The 20,158-nt window shown below is 41.8% G+C and overlaps 1 protein-coding gene across 2 annotated transcripts in view; it reads right to left on the reverse strand.

Annotated features, from left to right (window-relative positions):
• The window catches only part of INO80 (INO80 complex ATPase subunit), a 91,557-nt gene that overhangs the window by 68,746 nt on the left and 2,653 nt on the right, over nucleotides 1-20,158 (reverse strand). For both annotated transcript variants that reach the window (XM_066636865.1, XM_066636855.1), the window contains exons 2-7: nucleotides 8,750-8,935; nucleotides 4,220-4,386; nucleotides 3,873-3,940; nucleotides 2,900-3,061; nucleotides 1,723-1,843; nucleotides 1,219-1,433 (exon numbers count right to left, since the gene is read on the reverse strand). In XM_066636865.1, the coding sequence (XP_066492962.1) occupies nucleotides 1,219-1,433; nucleotides 1,723-1,843; nucleotides 2,900-3,061; nucleotides 3,873-3,940; nucleotides 4,220-4,386; nucleotides 8,750-8,892 (876 nt within the window). In that variant the 5' untranslated portion in view covers nucleotides 8,893-8,935. The remainder of the gene's footprint in view (nucleotides 1-1,218; nucleotides 1,434-1,722; nucleotides 1,844-2,899; nucleotides 3,062-3,872; nucleotides 3,941-4,219; nucleotides 4,387-8,749; nucleotides 8,936-20,158) is intronic.

Below are 20,158 nucleotides of genomic sequence, written 5' to 3' on the forward strand. Positions count from 1 at the left end.
TTAACAATCCTAGACTACAATCCTACCTACACTTGCCCAGGAGTAAGTCCTATTTACTATCATTGTAAAAAGCATATACATAGTAGTTTGTTAAAAGTACAGGCCTATAACATTTCCCCAAATGCAGTCACATGCCATGGTAGAATCAAGTCTAATATATTAAAAATAAAATACTGAAATGAATGGGGACCCACCTGAAATTGGCTCGCAACCCACCTAGTGGGTCCCGACCCACAGTTTGAGAAACACTGGTCTATGGCATAACTAAATCAAGCATTAGTAAGATTAATTATACCTGAAAAATATCACCCAAATTAGCAAGGGTGACAGATACTGTGCTACCTTCCATTTTTGTAAACAGGGTTTCCTCTTTAGGTAGACTACTAAGCACTCCTCTACACAAGTTTTCCTTTTAACTACAGGAACAGTTATTTGTTCTCTGAATGAACCCATAACTCTCCCAGTTCAAAGTTATTCTGTAGAAGGAGGGAGAGTGGGGGGGACGGGCAGACTGGACAGCAGATCTTAAGGACGCACCTCCTCTGTGGAGGCTGAAAACAGGCAGGCTTTGCTTGGAAAAGCAGCAGCAGAAGCCCCCAAAACTGCTTGAAGATGCAAGAAGTTTGCAAACAGGAAACCCGCACAAGCCGGATCCACAGCCATCAGCTGACCCTGCCCTGTGCCTGCTGGGTTGACAGGAGGCTTACTTACTTGCTCACTCAGTGTAATGGGGCTTACTTCTGAATAAGCTTTGCAATCATATTGGGTGTTTAAACAGATGTGCTGCTCATCAAGAGGTCACAAGGGAACAGATGAAGTATCTGAGCAGACTGGAAGCTGCCTGTATGCAGGGAGAAGAGAGCGCTCTCCCTCAGTTAAGCAAGGAAAACATCCAACAGATTTTTGCAAGGTGCATGGGGGCAGTTTGCACTAAAGCCTATTAGGCTTTGATCTTGGGTGACGACCATCGTATATGCAGTCATTGTTAGGTGGAATGTCTCTAAGCGGCGCACACCAGCATTTAACCAAATTCAGAAAAATAATTATGAAAGAACAAATAAATTTAAAAGTAAACTAGACCAAGAATGACCACACAGCAGTTGGGCAACAAAAGACTATTAACCTAGCAGCCTATCTCATCTTACTCAGCATTCCTGTGCTTGCTGGTTCTTTTCCCCAATATATTCCATGCTGTTCTGACATGCTGACAAAGCTCACCTTTGGCAACTCCTTCTTAGCAATGCTCAGCCATACTTTGCGCCGGCGAGCATTCAGTTGTTCAATGGATAAATGCTTTTTCTTGGACCCCGGTGGAGGTGTATCATGTGAGAACTTGGCAAAAACTTTGGTCTGGTGGTGATGGCGTCGTGGAGACTCCTCAGAAGAAAGCTCTTCATCCCGTCTCTTCTTTTTTTTCACCTTTTTCAACTTGGCTGCAAAAACAATAGAAGGAGGTACATCAGTTTCCTCCCCAACCATTTGATGCCTTTTGCATGAGCTTTTGCTTTTCACTTTATCCCCCACAGGTGCAACTTTATGTTCCACATATCACATAACAGAGTGCAACATGTTGTCTGCACTCTGGAGAGTTGAAATTACAAGTGAACTCACTGCAAGGACAGCATTACTTAAACAAAATTGTTTTACTTTTGCTGCTCAGGAACACAACAAAAAAATCCAGCATCAGAAAAATCTCAAGTTAGATCATCAATATAAGGTTACCTTTTAATTTTTTCTCCTCTTTGAACTTCTTTTTCTTGGGTCCTATGAGATGGCGCTGCTGTTCATAGTAAGGATCATGTGTAGAGAGCAAACCTGCACTGTAATACTGGTACTGCTGTAACTGCAACAAAATACATAAAAGACTTAGGGTCCAATCCTATCCAACTTTCCAGCACCGGTGCGGCTGCAGTTCAGCTCCAGGGTAAGGGAACAAATGTTCCCATACCTTGAGGGGGCCTCAGTGACTGCCTCCCCGCACAGGATGCAGCACATGCCTCATTGGCTCGATTGCACTGGCACTGGAAAATTGGACAGGATTGGGCCCTTAATAAGTAAGAAAGACAGCTTAGGAATATAGTAAACTGTATATATGGAGATATAACATATACATGGGTGGAAATTTAGATTATTAAGATATAAAACCTGTAAGTAATTAGAATATGTTACTTTGCCCATGCTGCACTATTAGAGATTTTTTTTCTACCTTTTTTCTATTTTTAATGTTGTTTGTTTTATTTTCATTTTATTGTGTGTTTTATGTTTCTTTTTTATTTTCCTTTTTTATAACAGATAGATTAAATAATAGGAATGCAGTAAACTCGGGTGTCTGGTCAGACAATACAGAATACTATAAGAATCCATGTGGTCAAACAATATTCCCCAAACAAACCTGCAGCATTTAAATTGGTCCCTACAGAACTATCAAAGGAACTTTAAACTAGTTTTCCAATACACTCTTGAAAACATCATCAAAACACACACCCAACAACAAAGCTGACAAAAGCTGTCTCCTGTCTTTGGGTACTAGCTGACCTTATAGTTAAGAACAAGAGGAACACAACAGTGGTAAGCAATTCCACAGAATGAGAACAAGCAAAGAGATCACAACACTGTACACCACCTGTTCCACTGTTAAACTTCATTGGCTACACTCCAAAGCTAACAAGGAAAAAAGTTAAAAGTCAGGAGTAGCCATGCCTCATCAAATAAGGGGATGCATAATAACAAGCATTATTCTGCCATTGCTCTAAAAATAGAAAAAACAACATGGAAGTCTATTTTTAGTTCTGAAAAGGATGGGTTAGTGTCATATATAGACTTAAATATATGAAGTCAGTCAAATCTAAAAATAAAAGGCAAACATCTTGTAATAAACAAATTATACTCTAAATTTTACCTCTTTGTCTTTATTGTATTTACTTTGATGCAGTTTCTTGTACTTGTGCAATCGTAGCATGTTGTGAAGTTCTTCCCTAGAAAGAGTAAACTCCTCACCTTCTTCCTCATCCTCATCTGTTGCTGACTCACTGTCACTAGAGTCATCACTCAGGAGAATGCTCTGCCAAGAATGATATTTCTGTTCAATAACAGTGGATAAAATGACCAAACCAATGAGAGTTCCTGAAATGCATTTGCTGGGCTAGGACTACAGGGGCTGGGGGAAAAGGAGAATACTTTACACAGACAGCAAGTTTGTAGTCCCTAATAATTCTGCCTGCCATCCATGTTTGTGTACCTGACAGAGAGAAATTTTTATAAGACAAACTAAAATAGACCCTGCGTGTGTGCAAAGTATTTGGAAGCCTTGTGAGAATTTCCTCTTGCAGCTCCTTCAGAGTTTCCATGCCTCTCTAATCACTTGGGATAACTGACCATGTAAATCATGCTACAATTCCTAGTGAACAACTCCCTAGACCAGCCATTTTCAACCACTGTGCCATGGCACACTAGTGTGCCACGAATGGTCTGCAGGTGTGCCATGAGAGTTTGGGGGAGAGTCATTTGTTAGTAGGGCCAATGGAGATGTGATCCCCCCACCAATAGCATGGTGTGCCTTGTCAATTGTAAAAAAACTGATGGCGTGCCTTGACCATTTTAGTACCTTGTCAGTGTGCCGTGAGACAAAAAATCACTGCCCTAGACGAAGATCAGCACTTGTGAAGGATTAAAAAAAAAAATCAAAACAACCCCAACAACGTTGTTCCCCCTCAGTTTCATAAAGCCATAACATGTTGATTGGTTTTGCTAGCTGCTTGCATGTTTTTGATAAATTATTCAGAATTCTGTAAATATATCAGAGGAAGATGAAACAGAAGCACCAATGTGAACATGCTGAGATTTCAGAAAAATTTAAAAAGCACACCTCTTACCTTCAGCCATTTTCTACTTTTCTTCAATTTTGAAAAATTATAAAGACTCCCTTTTTCTGTTTTTGGCTCTGTTTAAAGAATATACAAAGACAACATGCCATTATTATGTAAACAACAATTCAACTGAAATATGCTCTTAAACATCTAGCCCAAAGTATAAAAACAGAGTACCTGCTGAGGTCTTTTTTTTGTATCAGTTTTATCAGTCTACATATGCCTGCAAGTGAGGAACTCAAATTGCAGGGCTAATAAAATACTATTCTAAAAAGAATATTTGGCTATCTGTAAGGCTGGATGATTCTATTATCTTCAAATAAAAATAAAAATTAATTCTGAAGCATGCCTACCAGATTGCAACACTCCATTAAGTGAATGTGTGTTTAACATTCCAGAACTTCCTGCTCCAGAAGACTCCCCAAGCAATGAACTTGTAGGCTCTTCTTTAACTTGCATCAAGGGACCCCCAGGCTGAGGGAACAAAGGATTGCCATCCAGTCCATCTTCACTTTCATCACTATATATGGACAAGGCAAAAGAGAGGCATGAATGAATAAAAGAACAGCTAAAGTAAATGCTCATTTAGTGCTAGAACTGGACCAATTAAGGTAGCATAAGGCTGGACAAACTTTAGTCTTGTGGAAAGGTTGGCATCATATCCATGTGGCGCCATTGCCTATGGTAAAAAAATCTCAAGCATATAGTACTGAAGTGAGGTAGCCTTCTTAGGGAGGGAACGCCATTGGATTCTTGCTCTTAGTAGACACCTGCCAAACTTCAGTCAGTGGGACATACAGAGCAGAACTTCAGATACTGAATGAAATGCACAAGAGACACATACAGGACAAAGTGATTCTTAAAGTACCCAGCTCCCAAGGTTATGGTTTTAAAAGGTGCTGAGGAGCACCTTGAAATGAGCCTAACCACCAGGGCAGAGGAAACAAAATTGGAGTAATGTGTCCCATGTAGCTAGTTCCTGTCAACTATTTGGCACTGGCATTTTACACCAGTATTATAATGCCGTTGTACAAATCTATGGTAAGGCCACACCTGGAGTATTGTGTCCAGTTCTGGTCGCCGCATCTCAAAAAAACATAGTGGAAATGGAAAAGGTGCAAAAGAGAGTGACTAAGATGATTACGGGGCTGGGGCACCTTCCTTATGAGGAAAGGCTACGGCGTTTGGGCCTCTTCAGCCTAGAAAAGAGACGCCTGAGGGGGGACATGATTGAGACATACAAAATTATGCAGGGGATGGACAGAGTGGATAGGGAGATGCTCTTTACATTCTCACATAATACCAGAACCAGGGGACATCCACTAAAATTGAGTGTTGGGCAGGTTAGGACAGACAAAAGAAAATGTTTCTTTACTCAGCGTGTGGTCGGTCTGTGGAACTCCTTGCCACAGGATGTGGTGCTGGCGTCTAGCCTAGACGCCTTTAAAAGGGAATTGGACAAGTTTCTGGAGGAAAAATCCATTATGGGGTACAAGCCATGATGTGTATGCGCAACCTCCTGATTTTAGAAATGGGTTATGTCAGAATGCCAGATGCAAAGGAGGGCACCAGGATGAGGTCTCTTGTGATCTGGTGTGCTCCCTGGGGCATTTGGTGGGCCGCTGTGAGATACAGGAAGCTGGACTAGATGGGCCTATGGCCTGATCCAGTGGGGCTGTTCTTATCATCTGAAGTTTCCAGGAGCTTTTTAAGGACACCCTATATAGAGTCCATTTCAGTAATAAAGTCTAGAGGTTACCAGAACTGAAAAGCTGGAATATCAGTTGAACAGGTAATATGTGTGACTAGTCATTCCCTTCACTTGAGCTTCTAAAAGGAGCACAGGGTCAAGGATCACCCCCAAATAGTCATGGAACTTCCTGTATTGATTTTTACGATGCAATTTTGTTAAGTCTTCTTGAGGCTTAGGTGAAAGGAGGGGTTAAATCATCACAATAAATAAAATATATGTTTAAGATCATTATTTTTCTCTAGCCATTGCAATACTTGCAGCCTGCTGCTATCCTTGATTACCCACAAGCAAATCTCACTGAGTTTAATGGGGTTTGCTCCTAATCAACTCCACTTTGGACTAGAGCCTTAATAATAACAATATTTCAAATATATTGCTACTCCTTAATTACATTACAGTAACATTTATTTTCTTAGCTTATGCTCTAAAAAACAAGTTCCTTCAGTGAATAATAATAGAAAAGTCCATATTCTAAGAGCAGGAAAACTCTTGTTTGCCATGACGTTGATAGTTTTAAGTTACAGATTTTCTTTTAATTCATTTCTTAGTTTCCCAAGTGGCAAAAACTAAAATATACCTTGGCTACAATTCATCTAGGAATAATTCTCATTAAATACAATGGGACTTATTTCGGAGTAAACATGCATAGAAAGAATTCTGCTGTCGGAATGTAGCAGAACCATCTCTAATACCCGGGGCTCAATCCTACCCAACTTTCTAGAGCTAATGCAGCATTCCAGTGGGCTGCGCGCTGCAACCCGTGGGGGGGGGGGCAGTCACAGAGACCTCTTCAAGGTAAGGGAATGTTTGTTCCTTTACCTTGGGGCTGCACTGCAGCTGCATCAGTACTGGAAAGTTGTTCTACACACACAACAATCCCTCACACAAGCAGAATGCTTCTTCTGGAAAGAAAAGACGACTTCAATGATGGACCAGTGCTCTGTGAATTTTTTTCATACAAGCTAGTGCAATTTAAAATGCTAGCTAAGTTATACAAGATACTTGCCATGCTCTTAAAGTAGAATTCTACACTGAGTTCAATAAGAAAATAAATACTGCAAATGCTAAGTTTTTCCCCCAAACTATCTACGTCTTTTCCAGGGAAAAAGATGGTTAAAAACTCTATTTCCTTCCCACCCCCAATGGCTGGAAATTGTGCACCTCTAGACTAAGTTCTACGCAGCGATTCTCACACTTTTAGCACTGGGACCCACTTTTTAGAATGAGAATCTGTCAGGACCCACCGGAAGTGATGTCATGACTGGAAGTGACATCATCAACCAGGGTCATTTTTAGCAATCCTATTCTGCAATTCTACCCACACTTACCCAGGAGTAAGTCCCATTTAGTATCATTGTTAAAATAAAATACATAGTAGCTTGTTAAAAGTACAGGTCTATTACGTTGCCCCAAGTGCAGTCACAAATCATGGCAGCATCAAGTAATATATTAAAAATAAAATATTGAAATGAATGGGGACCCACCTGAAATTGGCTCACGACCCACCTTATGGGTCCCGACCCACAGTTAGAGAAACACTGTTCTACAGTATTTTCAACAAGAAACTCAACCACCAGCAGTAACTAAGCAGCCTATCAGAAATTGTCCTTGGTTCACTGGTGGACCATGATTTACCTTCTGACCACCCCCAGCTGCACACATACAGAAGTGACAAAGTCCCTGCCCAGCAGTCTTACAACTAAAGAAGAACCCCTACAGCAGGGATGGCCAACCTTTCAACTTTAGGGCTCCTGGACCTTTTACAATTGTGAAGAAAAGAAAATTTCAGTAGGTGCAGCCTGTCATCTGCAAGGTAACAAACTGCACCTGCTGAAATTCCCTCTTCCACACAAGTGTTAAAGGTCCAGGAGCCCTAAAGTTGAAAGGTTGACCACCCCTGGTCTAGAGCAAGGATCAAAAACCTTTTTCTTTAAAGGGGCTGGATGTTTGGCAGTGATGAAATCACAACACCACCAAACTTCTAGGCTGCCAAGTACCAGGGGCGGGGAAAGCAGCGATGTGATTGTGTTGCTCAAGGGGGGGTGAAGGGGGCTGCTTTTACTTACTGAGGACTGCTGCACCATCCAGGAGTTGCGGCAAGTCCTGTACAGCCCTCCGCAGGGCTCACCGAGTGTTAGAATGAAAAGGGACCTGAAACCACTTCTGGTTTTGCTATCACAACCAGGAAGTGGTTTCTGATTGCTTTTTTTAAACATTCTCAGGGAGCCCTGTGGAGCCCTAACTCTCAGGGAGCACTACTTCCCGCAACTCCAGGATGGTGTAGCAGCCCTCAGTAAGTAAAAATAGCCCCCTTCACCCCTCTTTAGTGATGCAAACCTGGGGATCACATTGTAGCCTTTGCTCCGTTCCCCGCAAAGACTTATCTCAAAAAGTTTACTCTCAAGAAGTTCGAGAACCTCTGGTATAGGGGTTACACCAAAGGGTAATGTTTCCTGTATATTTTAATATATAATTAGTCAAGAAACTAAGTGCTGAAGACTGGAGTTTTCCAGCAAACAGAGGGCACCTTAAAAAAATATGTACATACCCAATGCAACTCTCTAGGTTTTCCAAGTACTGAGCCAGTGAGGTAGGCACTCTCCTCATGATCTATTATAAACCGGAGCAGGCATAATGATGCAGACTACACATTTTTCATGGTCTGGTTCCCAGTTAATAATTTGAATAGACAATAATTCAGGTTAGGATGCAGGCACATCCCTTGCATGCTCAAAAGACATACTAAAACAACTCAAAACATCTGAGAGGAACAATTGAAAACATGCCTGGAACCATCACAGCACACATGTTGGTGGATGCCAGCAGATCCCTTAGTCAGTGATACAACAGTGCAAAGAGACTAATTAGTTAATTAACTGGGTTAAGCAACTGCCTCCATAGACAATAAATACATGCATGAATTATTGTTTAATCAATTTAACAATATAAAATGTGTGTACATTTTTTTGGGATGCCCTTTAACAAGTTGTGCATAGTCAAGTTGTATAGTGTATAGACTATAACAAAAATAACATCTGAATGAATACGGTTCTTAGTATTCAACATACCTAACATCAAAATGCCTCTTTTCTAGGTGTTCCAAAATCTAAGTAAGGTAAGGGTTTGATACCTGGACACACTCCTATTGAAGATGGCGGAGGTCTGCCGTAGAAAGTGATCCAATCGCAGAGCTTTCTCCAGATATCGCAGATAGAGGGGCGTTGCCAGCTCTGTGCAGTTGCCATCCTCTCTTGCACCCAGCTCCGAGGCCATAGAATAAGCCTCTCCTCATGCACAGATACCTCTTAACGCACAGCTGTTTAAAAAAAATGCAACAATTTAGCAGCATCACATCTTTTTACAGTTTTTTTTCCTGTTAATGACAGTTAATGTAGTCATAGCTAAACATGCCAAACATGTTTCACTCTTATGCCAGGTTTAAAGACAGCTTCAGTGAAAACTAGTGGAAGGAAGACACATTTATTTTATTTTTTAAAAGAATGATATTTAAATGCCAAAGACAGACAGTAACACTGGGCTATATTCTAACTTCCACCGGAAAAAGGAAGTTTGTGCAAGCAAACTTTCCTGCCCCTTCCTCCACAGCAGTTCCGCTCTTCCCCAAAGGCACTATTTCTACTTCCTCCTACAACTCCTTGTGTCATCCCAACTCATTCCTGGGGATTCCTCAACCCAACTTTCCTTTAAAGCAATAGTGTTTAATTTCATAGAGACTATATTTGAAGTTATAGCATGAAGTAAACTTTTGTCTTCCATCACCCTGCAGAGAGTCCTGGGCCAGTCTCTAATGGGTTTCCCATTAACTTAAGTGCTTGAAGTATCAAGTTGCTCACGTTTCCATTCTAGTTTAAATATTGTAAAGTAGACATTATGACATATATGCTTCTGAAATAAATTTTCCAAGTGTACTCTTGTAACCTTCTAACTAAGTAATAAACTATAATTAAACACCACTTGATCAAAGCGTCAAATGGTTAGACAACATCATTCTCAGTAACAATTATAACCAGGAGTAGAACAAAGGTTTTTCATTTACTACACCTTGCGGCTAGTCCCTGGCACTTGCAATTACAATATTGCAAAAGGGCTGAGAAAGACCTCTGCTTGAGGCTCTGAAGAGATACTATTCACAAATTACATCAGTCATTTTCAAACTGGGCTCTCGGGAACCTTCAAGTTCTTTGGAATCTTATCTGGATTCTTCAAAAAGTAGATCACTAACAAAAGGAAGCTTGCACACCCTAACAATCTTGCCCTGTAATGTGCAGCCCTGGGAGAGCTTATTCTACAGTGCACACTCAGCTCATCGCATAGCAGATAAGCATAAAAAAAGCCCTTCTTGATAAGGCCAAAGGCTAATCAATACAGCAACCTGTTTCCCACAGTGGCTCACCAGCTATTATTGCAAAGCCAACAAAGAGGAGAAAAAGGTATCTCTCTCTCTCCCATCATTGCTCCTCTGTGACTGGTATTCAGAGGCACATTGCAGTGGAATCTAGAGGTAGCACAGAGTAATCATGACTAGTAGCCTTTCATGAACCTGTTCTCTATGAATCTGCACAATTGACCTAGCCATTCAAGTTAGTTGCTAGCACCACATCTTACGGCAACAAATCCTATCATTGTACAATACACATACAGAAGAACCTCCAAAGTTGAACACCTCCCTATATTGACCACCTCCTTAAGTTGACCTAATTTTCACAGTATGGACAGACACTGCATATACACCAGGGGTGCCCAAACCCCGGCCCTGGGGCCACTTGCGGCCCTCAAGGACTCCCAACGCAGCCCTCAGGGAGCCCCCAGTCTCCAATGAGCCTCTGGCCCTCTGGAGATGTGCTGGTGCCCACACTGGCCCGACGCAACTGCTCTCAGCATGAGAGTGACTGTTTGACCTCTTGCATGAGCTGTGGGATGAGGGCTCCCTCCACTTGTGAGTATCATTTGTGATACAGTATCATTTGTGATACAGTAGCGGCAGCGAAGGAAAGGCCACTCTTGCTTTGTGCAAGCCTTTTATAGGCCTTGAGCTATTGTAAGACCTTCAAGCATTCATTGTTCATCTTTAATATACACATTTATGTAAACATATGTAAATTTATTCAAATTTTAAATATAAATTAATTCTTTATTTCCCCACCCCCAACCCAGTATCAGAGAGATGATGTGGCCCTCCTGCCAAAAACTTTGGACACCCCTGATATACACTATGGGAGACAAACTCTCTATATTGACCACCTCCGTAAGTTGTATCTTGACCACTTCGACCATTGCACAGAGTATTAATTTACCCTCAGTAAAGCTGCCCACTGAACGTGATACTGGGGGCCTGTGTTTTGTCTGGTGTGTGCCATGTGCCTGAACATGTACCTGGACATGTATCAGTCGTGAGAGACATGAGGTTGCTTGTGCATAGTGAAGCCACTGTCCTTTCACTTTGGTTCTCATCACCAGTGCATTACTTTACACTTATATTGAAACACAACTGCTATTTTGCTGCCTATTCTCCCAGTTTGGAGAGATCCTTCTGGAGCAATTCACAATCCCTTCTTGTCTTCACCACTCAGAAAAGTTTAGTGTCATCCACAAACTTGTCCACCTCGCTGCTTATCCCTGTTTCCAGGTCATTTATGAAGATGTTGAAAAGCACCAGTCCCAGGACAGATCCTTGAGGCACTCTACTTTCCACCTCTTTCCACTTTTTTGTCAATTGCCCATTGACACCCACTCTCTGTTTTCCGATCCTCAACCAGTTCCCAATCCATGAGAAGACCTGTCCTTTTATTCCCTGACTGTGGAGTTTTCTCAACAGCTTTTAGTGAGGGACCGTATCAAACACCTTCTGGCGTTTAGTGAATCTGAGGAGACCCTGTGGAGGCCAGGCAGCCTAAGTAAAAAAAGTGTTTGCTTTTTTTTAGCTGTTGGGGCTATGCAACATGCTACATGCTATGGGCTGGCAAGGGATAGCATTGGTCTGCCTGTCTGCTATGAAACCAAGTATTTTTTATTAACTTACAATTTTTTTTAAGCTTATGAATTTTCAGGGGTCTTTTTAAACATTGATTGTGGGTTGTTTATTCTCTGTCTCTTGATAGAGATACAGATGATATAAATAGTAAGCATCACAAGACGATCAATTCTCATTTATATTTGCAATAAAACTTTTTAAAAATCCAATCTAAATAATTACTTGGCCTTGCATTTGTTGTCCTGGGAGCTAAACATGATAATATTTAAATACCTTTTTTCTGTATGTTGACCACCTCCCTATGTTGACCAATTTCCTCCAGTCCCTTGGGTGGTCAACTTAAAGAGGTTCTACTATACTCACAATGTATGCATATGTTTATATACACAGCAATAATTATAGGACACTTTGCAGGGAACAGTAGCACGATCAGTTTCCTGAAGCTATCACAGCTGACCCACAAACTCTGTCACCTACCTGCAAGGCTTTAGCCAGAAGTCAATGTTGTCATTTAATATGTATATAGCAATCTATGAATAGAATTTACTTTAAGACTTTGCAAAAAAAGATTCAAGAAATGCAAAATTATTACCAATTGTAAAAAAAAATCAAATTTTTTAATACTAGGTCAGAACATTCAAGGGTTTTTAAGAAAATGAACCTCAATACCACCCAGTAGGGCACGTTCAATGGCCCTAGGTCAGCATTTCTCAAACTGGTGGATCATGACCCACCAGCCTGGGGAGCACTGGCCTCTGTCCCTTTAATGGGTGGGGAGGGGGAAAAGGCAGTGACACAATCCCCAGGATCGCGCCACTGCTGGGGCAGAAGTGGGATTTCTTATCGGCAGGTTGTGCTGGCATCTAGGGGGTGCAGGGAGCCCTTCAGAGCTCTGCAAGCCACCAATTCACTAAAAACAGTGATAGGAAAACACTTTCGGTGTTGCGATCAAAAACCTGAGGGCTTCCCTGGGCCTCTTAATGCCTTATAAGGCATTAAAAATGTCACTTCCGGTTTTTCTAAAAAAACCAGAAGTCACTTTTTTTTACTATAATCATCATTCTGAGCCTAACAGAGGCTGTGGGCAGACACATGGGGCTTCTGTCAGGCTCAAAAGATCCTATGAAGGCAAGGGGAGCAGGGCTCCCCTCACCTCCAGAGGATAGAGGGAGCGTTCCCCTAGTATCTGCGGTTTCACTTAACTGCAGGGGGTTCTGAAATGGAACCACGCAGATACCGGGACACGCCTGTAGTTCCAAGTATTTTGCTATTACATTGACTGCAGTACTTGGATTTGCAATCCAGTAATTTGTCTTCTCAGACACAGAATTCATCCAGGCTTGAATAGTTAACCTAGGGGTGCCCAAAGTTTTTGGCAGGAAGGCATCATCATCTCTCTGACACTATGTCAGGGGCTGGGGGAAAAAAGATTTAATTTTACTGAATCTGACGAGACCCTTTAAAAAGATTTAAAATTTGAATAAATTTACATAAGTTTACATTATTATTATTAACAGTATTTATATACCGCTTTTCACTAAAAGTTCACAAAGCGGTTTACAAAGAAAAATCAAATAACTAAATGGCTCCCTGTCCCAAAAGGGCTCACAATCTAAAAAGATGCAAAAGAATACCAGCAGACAGCCACTAGAACAGACAGTGCTGGGGTGAGGTGGGCCAGTTACTCTCCCCCTGCTAAAAAAAAGGAGCACCCACTTGAAAAAGTGCCTCTTACCCAATTAGCAGGGGTCAAACATAAATGAATATATTAAAGATGAACGTATATGAATGAATGTCTTGCAATAGCTTAAGGCCTATAAATGGCCTATAAATGGCACAAAGCAAGGCTGGTCTTTCCTTTGCTGCTGCTACTGCATCACAGATGTGAAACAGCAAGCAGTGGAGAGAGCCCTCATTCCACAGCTCACACGAGAGGTCAAACAGTTGGCCTCACACTGAGAGAAGTTGCGTCGGGAAAGTGTGGGCTCCAACAAATCTCCGGAGGGCCAGAGGTTTATTGGAGATTAGGGACTCCCTGAGGGCCGCACTGAGAGGCCTCGAGGGCCGCAAGTGGCCCCAGGGCCGGGGTTTGGGCACCCCTGCCTAGGGGATGCTAAAGATATGATTTTTGAATTATGATTTTTTTTAACAACCCACACCAACCCAAAGGCTCAAAGCAGGTATAAGTGCATCTTTATATAAAGGTGATGTAAAATTCCAGAGAGAATTAAATGGAAATAAAAACACAATATATTTTTTAAAGATAATATTGTTTGACAAGTATGGTTCTCAAACAAGATAAAGCAAATATGTAATATTTAAAGGAAGAGTAACATTGTGGATTAAGTGATATTGCTGAACTGGTACATAACAGATATTGACAGTGAGAACCTATTCTCACCACACTTCAGTTAAATGACATTACGACTTATAAGGTCCCCTTTGAGCAAGTAAATCCTGAAGAAACACTACGATTTGAGCACTATTGTTGGGATCACTTAACTGCAATGCCAGCACAACTCTGCCAACATGGGGTCAAATATGGCTCTACTGGGGAAATAGCAGGACTGAGCTGGAATCCTGTGCTTGCTCAGAATTTGATTCGGAAGCAGTATACTGTTTCATCAGCAAAAGAAATGGTGCAAGTTCAAACAGCCCTAGGGAATTTAGAGAGCCTCAAACTTTAGCCCCTACCTTTCTCCTCAGCAACAGTGGATAAGATCCTGACTAACCCCACAGATAATTACAATACCTTAGCGCTGGTATAAAAAACCAAGACAGGGCAATATTGCAGACAACCAGATAGACAACATGTAGCTACTGTATATCAGTCTGTTTCTGGAGAACTTAAAGCACACAAGCAAAAGCTTTTGTGAAAGGGCACTTGGCACAATCAACAAACAACTGACCTAATATCAACATGCTCTTCCAATATTTGTTAGCATTTGTCTTCTCAGAACCTTAATTCAGAACTCCAGAAACAAACACCAAACAGGAACTTCAACCACATAACTGCAGTTGGGATGCAGTGATAAGGCACTCTGGCCAGAGGGAAGACAGACTACTGTATGTGCCTCTCACGTCCTGTCCCACTCCATCTGACAACCTGCAAGACAGGCATACTGGGTACTGGCTGTACAATCCTCCTTCCCTTGTCAGACTGCACTGTTGTCTCCCACTCAAGAGGCACATACAAACATTGTATAATTTCCAGCAAGGGCTGAAAACTCTCCTTTTCCACCTGGCCTTCACTTCTTGGTTAGTTCTGCAATTTTATGTTCTGAAAGTTAGCTACGGTTCCTTCCTTCTTGGCTTGCTGCAGGCAAGCAGGCAGCCATCCAACAAGTGCAGAGGCAAGGACACCCCTATTCCCAGTACAAACCAGCTCACAAGCAAAGTCTATGGCACAACCAGCAAGAACAGACAGTATGACTCCATTTGTTTCTGTCTCTGGTTTCCACTTTGTCCCTTAGAAAGCTGCCTGACAGACTGTTCTATAAGAACTGAAGCCATACTAACACAGGATACAGCAATGCAGCAAGTTGCACTTGTTACTCTGCTGTCTATACTGCAGTCTTCTAAGTCATAGCTAGAAAGGTTGGTAACCCTATTTATCTGTCCATCTTTCAAAACTCGCTTCAGTACTGATGCATTTCAAGAAAAGCTTTAACTGATTCTGTATGATAAACAGAACGTTTGGGCTTTATAATGAAAAACCAAGCTGCCTTAGTTCGAAGGCAGTGGTTCTCACACATTTAGTACAGGAACCCACTTTTTAGAAAGAGAATCTGTCAGGACCCATCAAAAGAGATGTCACGTCCAGAAGCAACATCATCAAGCAGGAAAATTTTTTGCAATCCTAAGCTGCAATCCTACCCACACTTACCCAGGAGTAAGTCCCATTTACTATCATTGTTAAAAGAATATACATAGTAGCTTGTTAAAAGTACAGGTCTGTACCATTTCCCCAAATGGAGTCACAAACCATGGTAGCACCAACTCTATTAAAAATAAAATATTGAAATGAATGGGGACCCACCTCCAATTGGCTCACAACCAGGGAAGTGAGGTGGGTGGGGAGGCAGGGGAAGCAGAGCCTCCCCACCGAAGTCACTTGAAAAGCTCTGCCACCGTGGGAGCCTCCCATGGGTGGAGCGCGTGGGTTGTGTGTGCTTGGGTGTTTGAGAAACACTACTGTAAGGTATGGCTATGCCCTGATAAAAAGAATTAGCATCTCCCTGACTTATTATTCATCTCAGTGGTCTTCAGAGTTGGACCATCAAGGTGGGGGGGGGGGTATCCCATCTGGACTAAGAATTTGCAAATTATCCACCTTCTAGCACTTAAGAACAAGCAAGGGGCCTAACAGCAACCAGGGTCCCTGGTTACCCCTAGTGTGGTAAGCCATCCAGTTGCTACATGAAGGGGGGCAGCGATAGATAGCACTAGAAAAAAATCAGCATCAGCCCATGAGCCGTAGGGACGGTGTAGTCGAACACGAAGAAACTGATGGGGTAAAATTAAAGGCAACGTGAGACACACAATGGGCCCACTGGTTTACATGCCACTCTCTCTAATTGGCTATAGCACTATGTTATCTCAAATGTAGAGATAACTTCATAGGGAGCCAGAATTCATGAACCTAGGACTTTGTGTGTTGACTGGAATTGGTTGACAGGACTATCTTTCATCTCTCTCCCTCCTCCCCATGTTTTCCTCCTGTGGTTGTTTGCCTAGGGCAGTGGTTCTCAAACATATAACACCAGACCCACTTTTTAGAATGAAAATCTGTGAAGACCCACCAGAAGTGATGTCATGACCAGAAGTGACATCATCAAGCAGGAACATTTTTAACAATCCTAGGCTGCAATCCTATCCACGCTTACCCAGAAGTTCCATTGTTAAAAGAATATACATAGTAGCTTGTTAGAAGTACAGTGATGCCTCGCAAGACGAAATTAATTCGTTCCGCGAGTCGTTTCGTATTGCGAAAATTTCGTCTTGCGAGGCATCACTGCAAACTGCAAACAAACCAAAAAAAATGCAAAAAAATTCGTCTTGCGAAGCACGGCCATAGAAAAATTCATCTTGCGAGTCACCAAAAAAATCGCAAAGTGCTTTCGTCTTGCGAGTTTTTCATTGCGCGAGGCATTCGTCTTGCGAGGCATCACTGTACTGTGACATTTCCCCAAATGCAGTCACATACCATGGCAGGCAGCATCAAGTCTAATATATTAAAAATAAAAAAATATTGAAATGCATGGGGACCCACCTGAAATTGCCTTGCGACCCACCTAGTGAGTCCTGACCCACAGTTTGAGAAACACTGGCCTAGGGAATTGCTCTGTCAGGTGGAGCTTCCTTCATCTTTTTTTTTTTTTAATTTTTTGGGTCGATTGTTGTTGAACAGGCAGTTTTACATTAGCTAGTCAATTCAAAGTTTCACCAGGGGAGGACCTCAACTGTTCATTTCCTATTTCTCATATCAAGTGTTTTTTCCACTGAGCCACCATGCAGCTCATAAGAGTTCCCTATGAACTTCCTGTGGCTTTCATCATTGTTTGCCATAACAGTCTCCTTCCTCCTCCAGTCCCAGGAAAAACCTTGTTCCTCTAACCTGGGTGCTGTTCCCTCTGTGGAATCCTTCTGGAGAAGCCACGGATTCTCCATGCAAGTAAGCAAGCTATGGAACTGACTGAATGTTGCAACTGAGTTGTCAATCTTGAGTGTGTGCCTGTTTTTCTTACCTGTTAAAAACTGTAGTACAATTTCAACCCCTTGTTGAAATTGGGATTGACTTAGGATTCCGGTTTCTTATCATGATGAAGTTAGCTGCAGTTTGACTAGGTGCTATTAGTTGATACAACAACATTGCAAAATTCCCACAACATCTAGGCAACACCTTCACACCCACCAATAATCAGCACTGCTTCAATTGGTGGGTGTGAAGGTGTTGCCTAGATGTTGTGGGAATTTTGCAATGTTGTTGTATGAACTAACTGCACTGTTAGTCAAACTGCAACTAACTTCAGTTCCAGCATAATGACAAGGAGCCCCAATCCTAAGTCTTACTTAGAAAAAAGAAGGTATGCAAATCTCACACAGGTAATCAGTTCTGGGTTGTAGTATGCCTAGAATCTATACAAATTTTTAATTAAGCACTTGTACAGAAATTCTACAGGAGAACTATTTGGAAACTTGTGATCTTTTTGTGGAGTTCTGCAACATTGGGACACCTGTATAGTACAGGCTTAGGACAGCAAAGCAGCAATCCTGAAATAACAGCATGTTCCTACCTCAACAGAACGCTATCAGAATTTTACTAATTTGGTATATGTGGAAAATTTTATAGGTTAATTTATTATGTATATTTTATGTTAGCTGCCTTGAAAAACCCATATTAGAGGGGGAAAGGATAAAAATACAGGGGGACTCCCATATCCACGGTTTCACTTAACCTCAGATGTGAGAGTAACCCCCATACCCTCCAGAGGTAGGAAGCTGCGCTCTCCTCACCTCTGTAGAGTTTTCTGACCCCTGGAAAGGCTGCACATATCCGTTTGCAGCCTCTTCAGTCCTCAGAATGCCCATTTAGGCAAAAAAAAAAAAATGCCAATTCTGATTTCTTCATAAAAGTGGAAGTGACTTTTTTTGGCCTACATGGCCATTCTGAGGCCTGCAGAGGCTGCATGCGGATGCACATAACCTCTCTGGGATTCAGAAGACCCTCCAGAGCATGGGGAGGTGTCCCCAGTATCTGCAGATTCAGCTATCCACAGAAGATTCTGAAACAGACACCCCACAGATACTGGAGCATGCCTGCATAATTTAAAAAAAAAGAATACTGAAGTTCATGAAAAATGAAAGAATGCTTCTAAAACAATGATTAAACTCGAACTACAACATGAATACATTAATTACACGGGCCTACAAAACTGAGGGTGAAAAAAGTTTTTCCAAAACTTTATGGTGGTTTGATATGAATTTGGGGTGCTGATTCCAAAAATGGCATCTGTTTTGCCCTATCACGTCTAGTTTTGGAGATATAGTATAGCCTCATTAGTGAATGGTTCAAGCAGCTTCCTCATGAGGAAGCTGCTTGAACCATTCACTAAAGAGGTCATGCCATGTCTCCCAAACTAGATGTGATAGGGCAAAACGGAGGCCATTTTTGGAATTGGGACCCCAAATATACCCAGGAACTGGTGTAACACTTAAGGAAGCAAAATGTGTGTTGGCCTGTATTATCTATTTAAAATACAGAATACACTTCCTATTGAACGTATACTCAGTGGCAACCCTGATTTTTTGGTGTTGTTTAATGTACAAAACAGGCATAGAGCAGCTTTGGGGGGATGCATTTGTATTTGTTGCATTTTACAATTTGTATTCTGCATTTTACAAGTTATAAGAATCTGTATTCATTGAACAGAAACACAAGTACAGCTCTATTAAGTACTGTACTGGTTCTACCCACCACATCTGCATCTCCAAAACACATGGTCTCTTCCTCCCCAAAGTATAGCACTATCAAACACTCATGAAAATGTTGGAGCAGATGGATAGCAACTGTGTGGAAGCATGATGCAGCTAAGTTAAGCCTTAAGTCAGGAACTACCTATAGTCAGTTAAAGGTATTTCTGCACTTTATTTCTTCTTCAGGTATTGCAACTGCTCCACTAAACAAAAGATGATTATATGTTGTATTTCAATTTGTAATTGTAAATAACTGATTTCAAAATAATCAAGTAAAAACAAGAGAGAATTTAAATGAAGTCCAGCAAACAGAGATGGTTTTGGATCAGACAGACATGGGTTCAAATACCATCTTTTTGGGTCCCTTTACCCAAATACCGCCCTGGGTTCAAATACCGCCCTGGGTCCCTTTAGGGAGAAGGGCGGGATATAAATAAAGTTTATTATTATTATTATTATCATTATTATCTTTTCCAAACACTTACTACAGGGTCTCAGAAAACCATCCTCGGCTGCAATCCTATACATCAGAGGTTTTCAGACCAGGGTGTCGTGATGCCCCAGCCTGTGGGTCCTGGCCACTTTGCCCTTAAAGGGCGGGTGAAGCCAGAAGGTAGCAGCGCAATCCCCAGGATCACACCGCTCAGGGGGCTTTACGGGCTTGGCTGTACTTACCACAGCCTCCTGCAGCCTCCCTGGGGTGCAGGGTGTCCTGTGCAACTGTTCGCAGGGCTCCCCAATGCTTCCAAAGTGAATGTGGCCTCCTGCTGCCTTCCTCCCCTCCCTTGCAAGAACTTACTGCGGGTTTCAAACTCCTGGAAAGTATGAAAACCGCAGCTATACACGTTTAGTTGAAAACAAGTTCTCTTGAACTCAGTGGGATTTACTTCTAGATAAAGATGGACAGGATCCTCCAGCTGCCTCCATTCCCCATTTGCAAAGTGGCAATACTAGCAGCTATTTCAGAATTGTTTTTAGAACAAACACTATAAAGGCTGCACTGCACTTTAAAGCTCTTTATAATGATTAGTGGTAGTAATGCACAGCAAACAAGTTTAGGCTGCTTACACA

This window comes from Tiliqua scincoides, chromosome 1 (assembly GCF_035046505.1).
Source record: "Tiliqua scincoides isolate rTilSci1 chromosome 1, rTilSci1.hap2, whole genome shotgun sequence".
NCBI lineage: Eukaryota > Metazoa > Chordata > Lepidosauria > Squamata > Scincidae > Tiliqua > Tiliqua scincoides.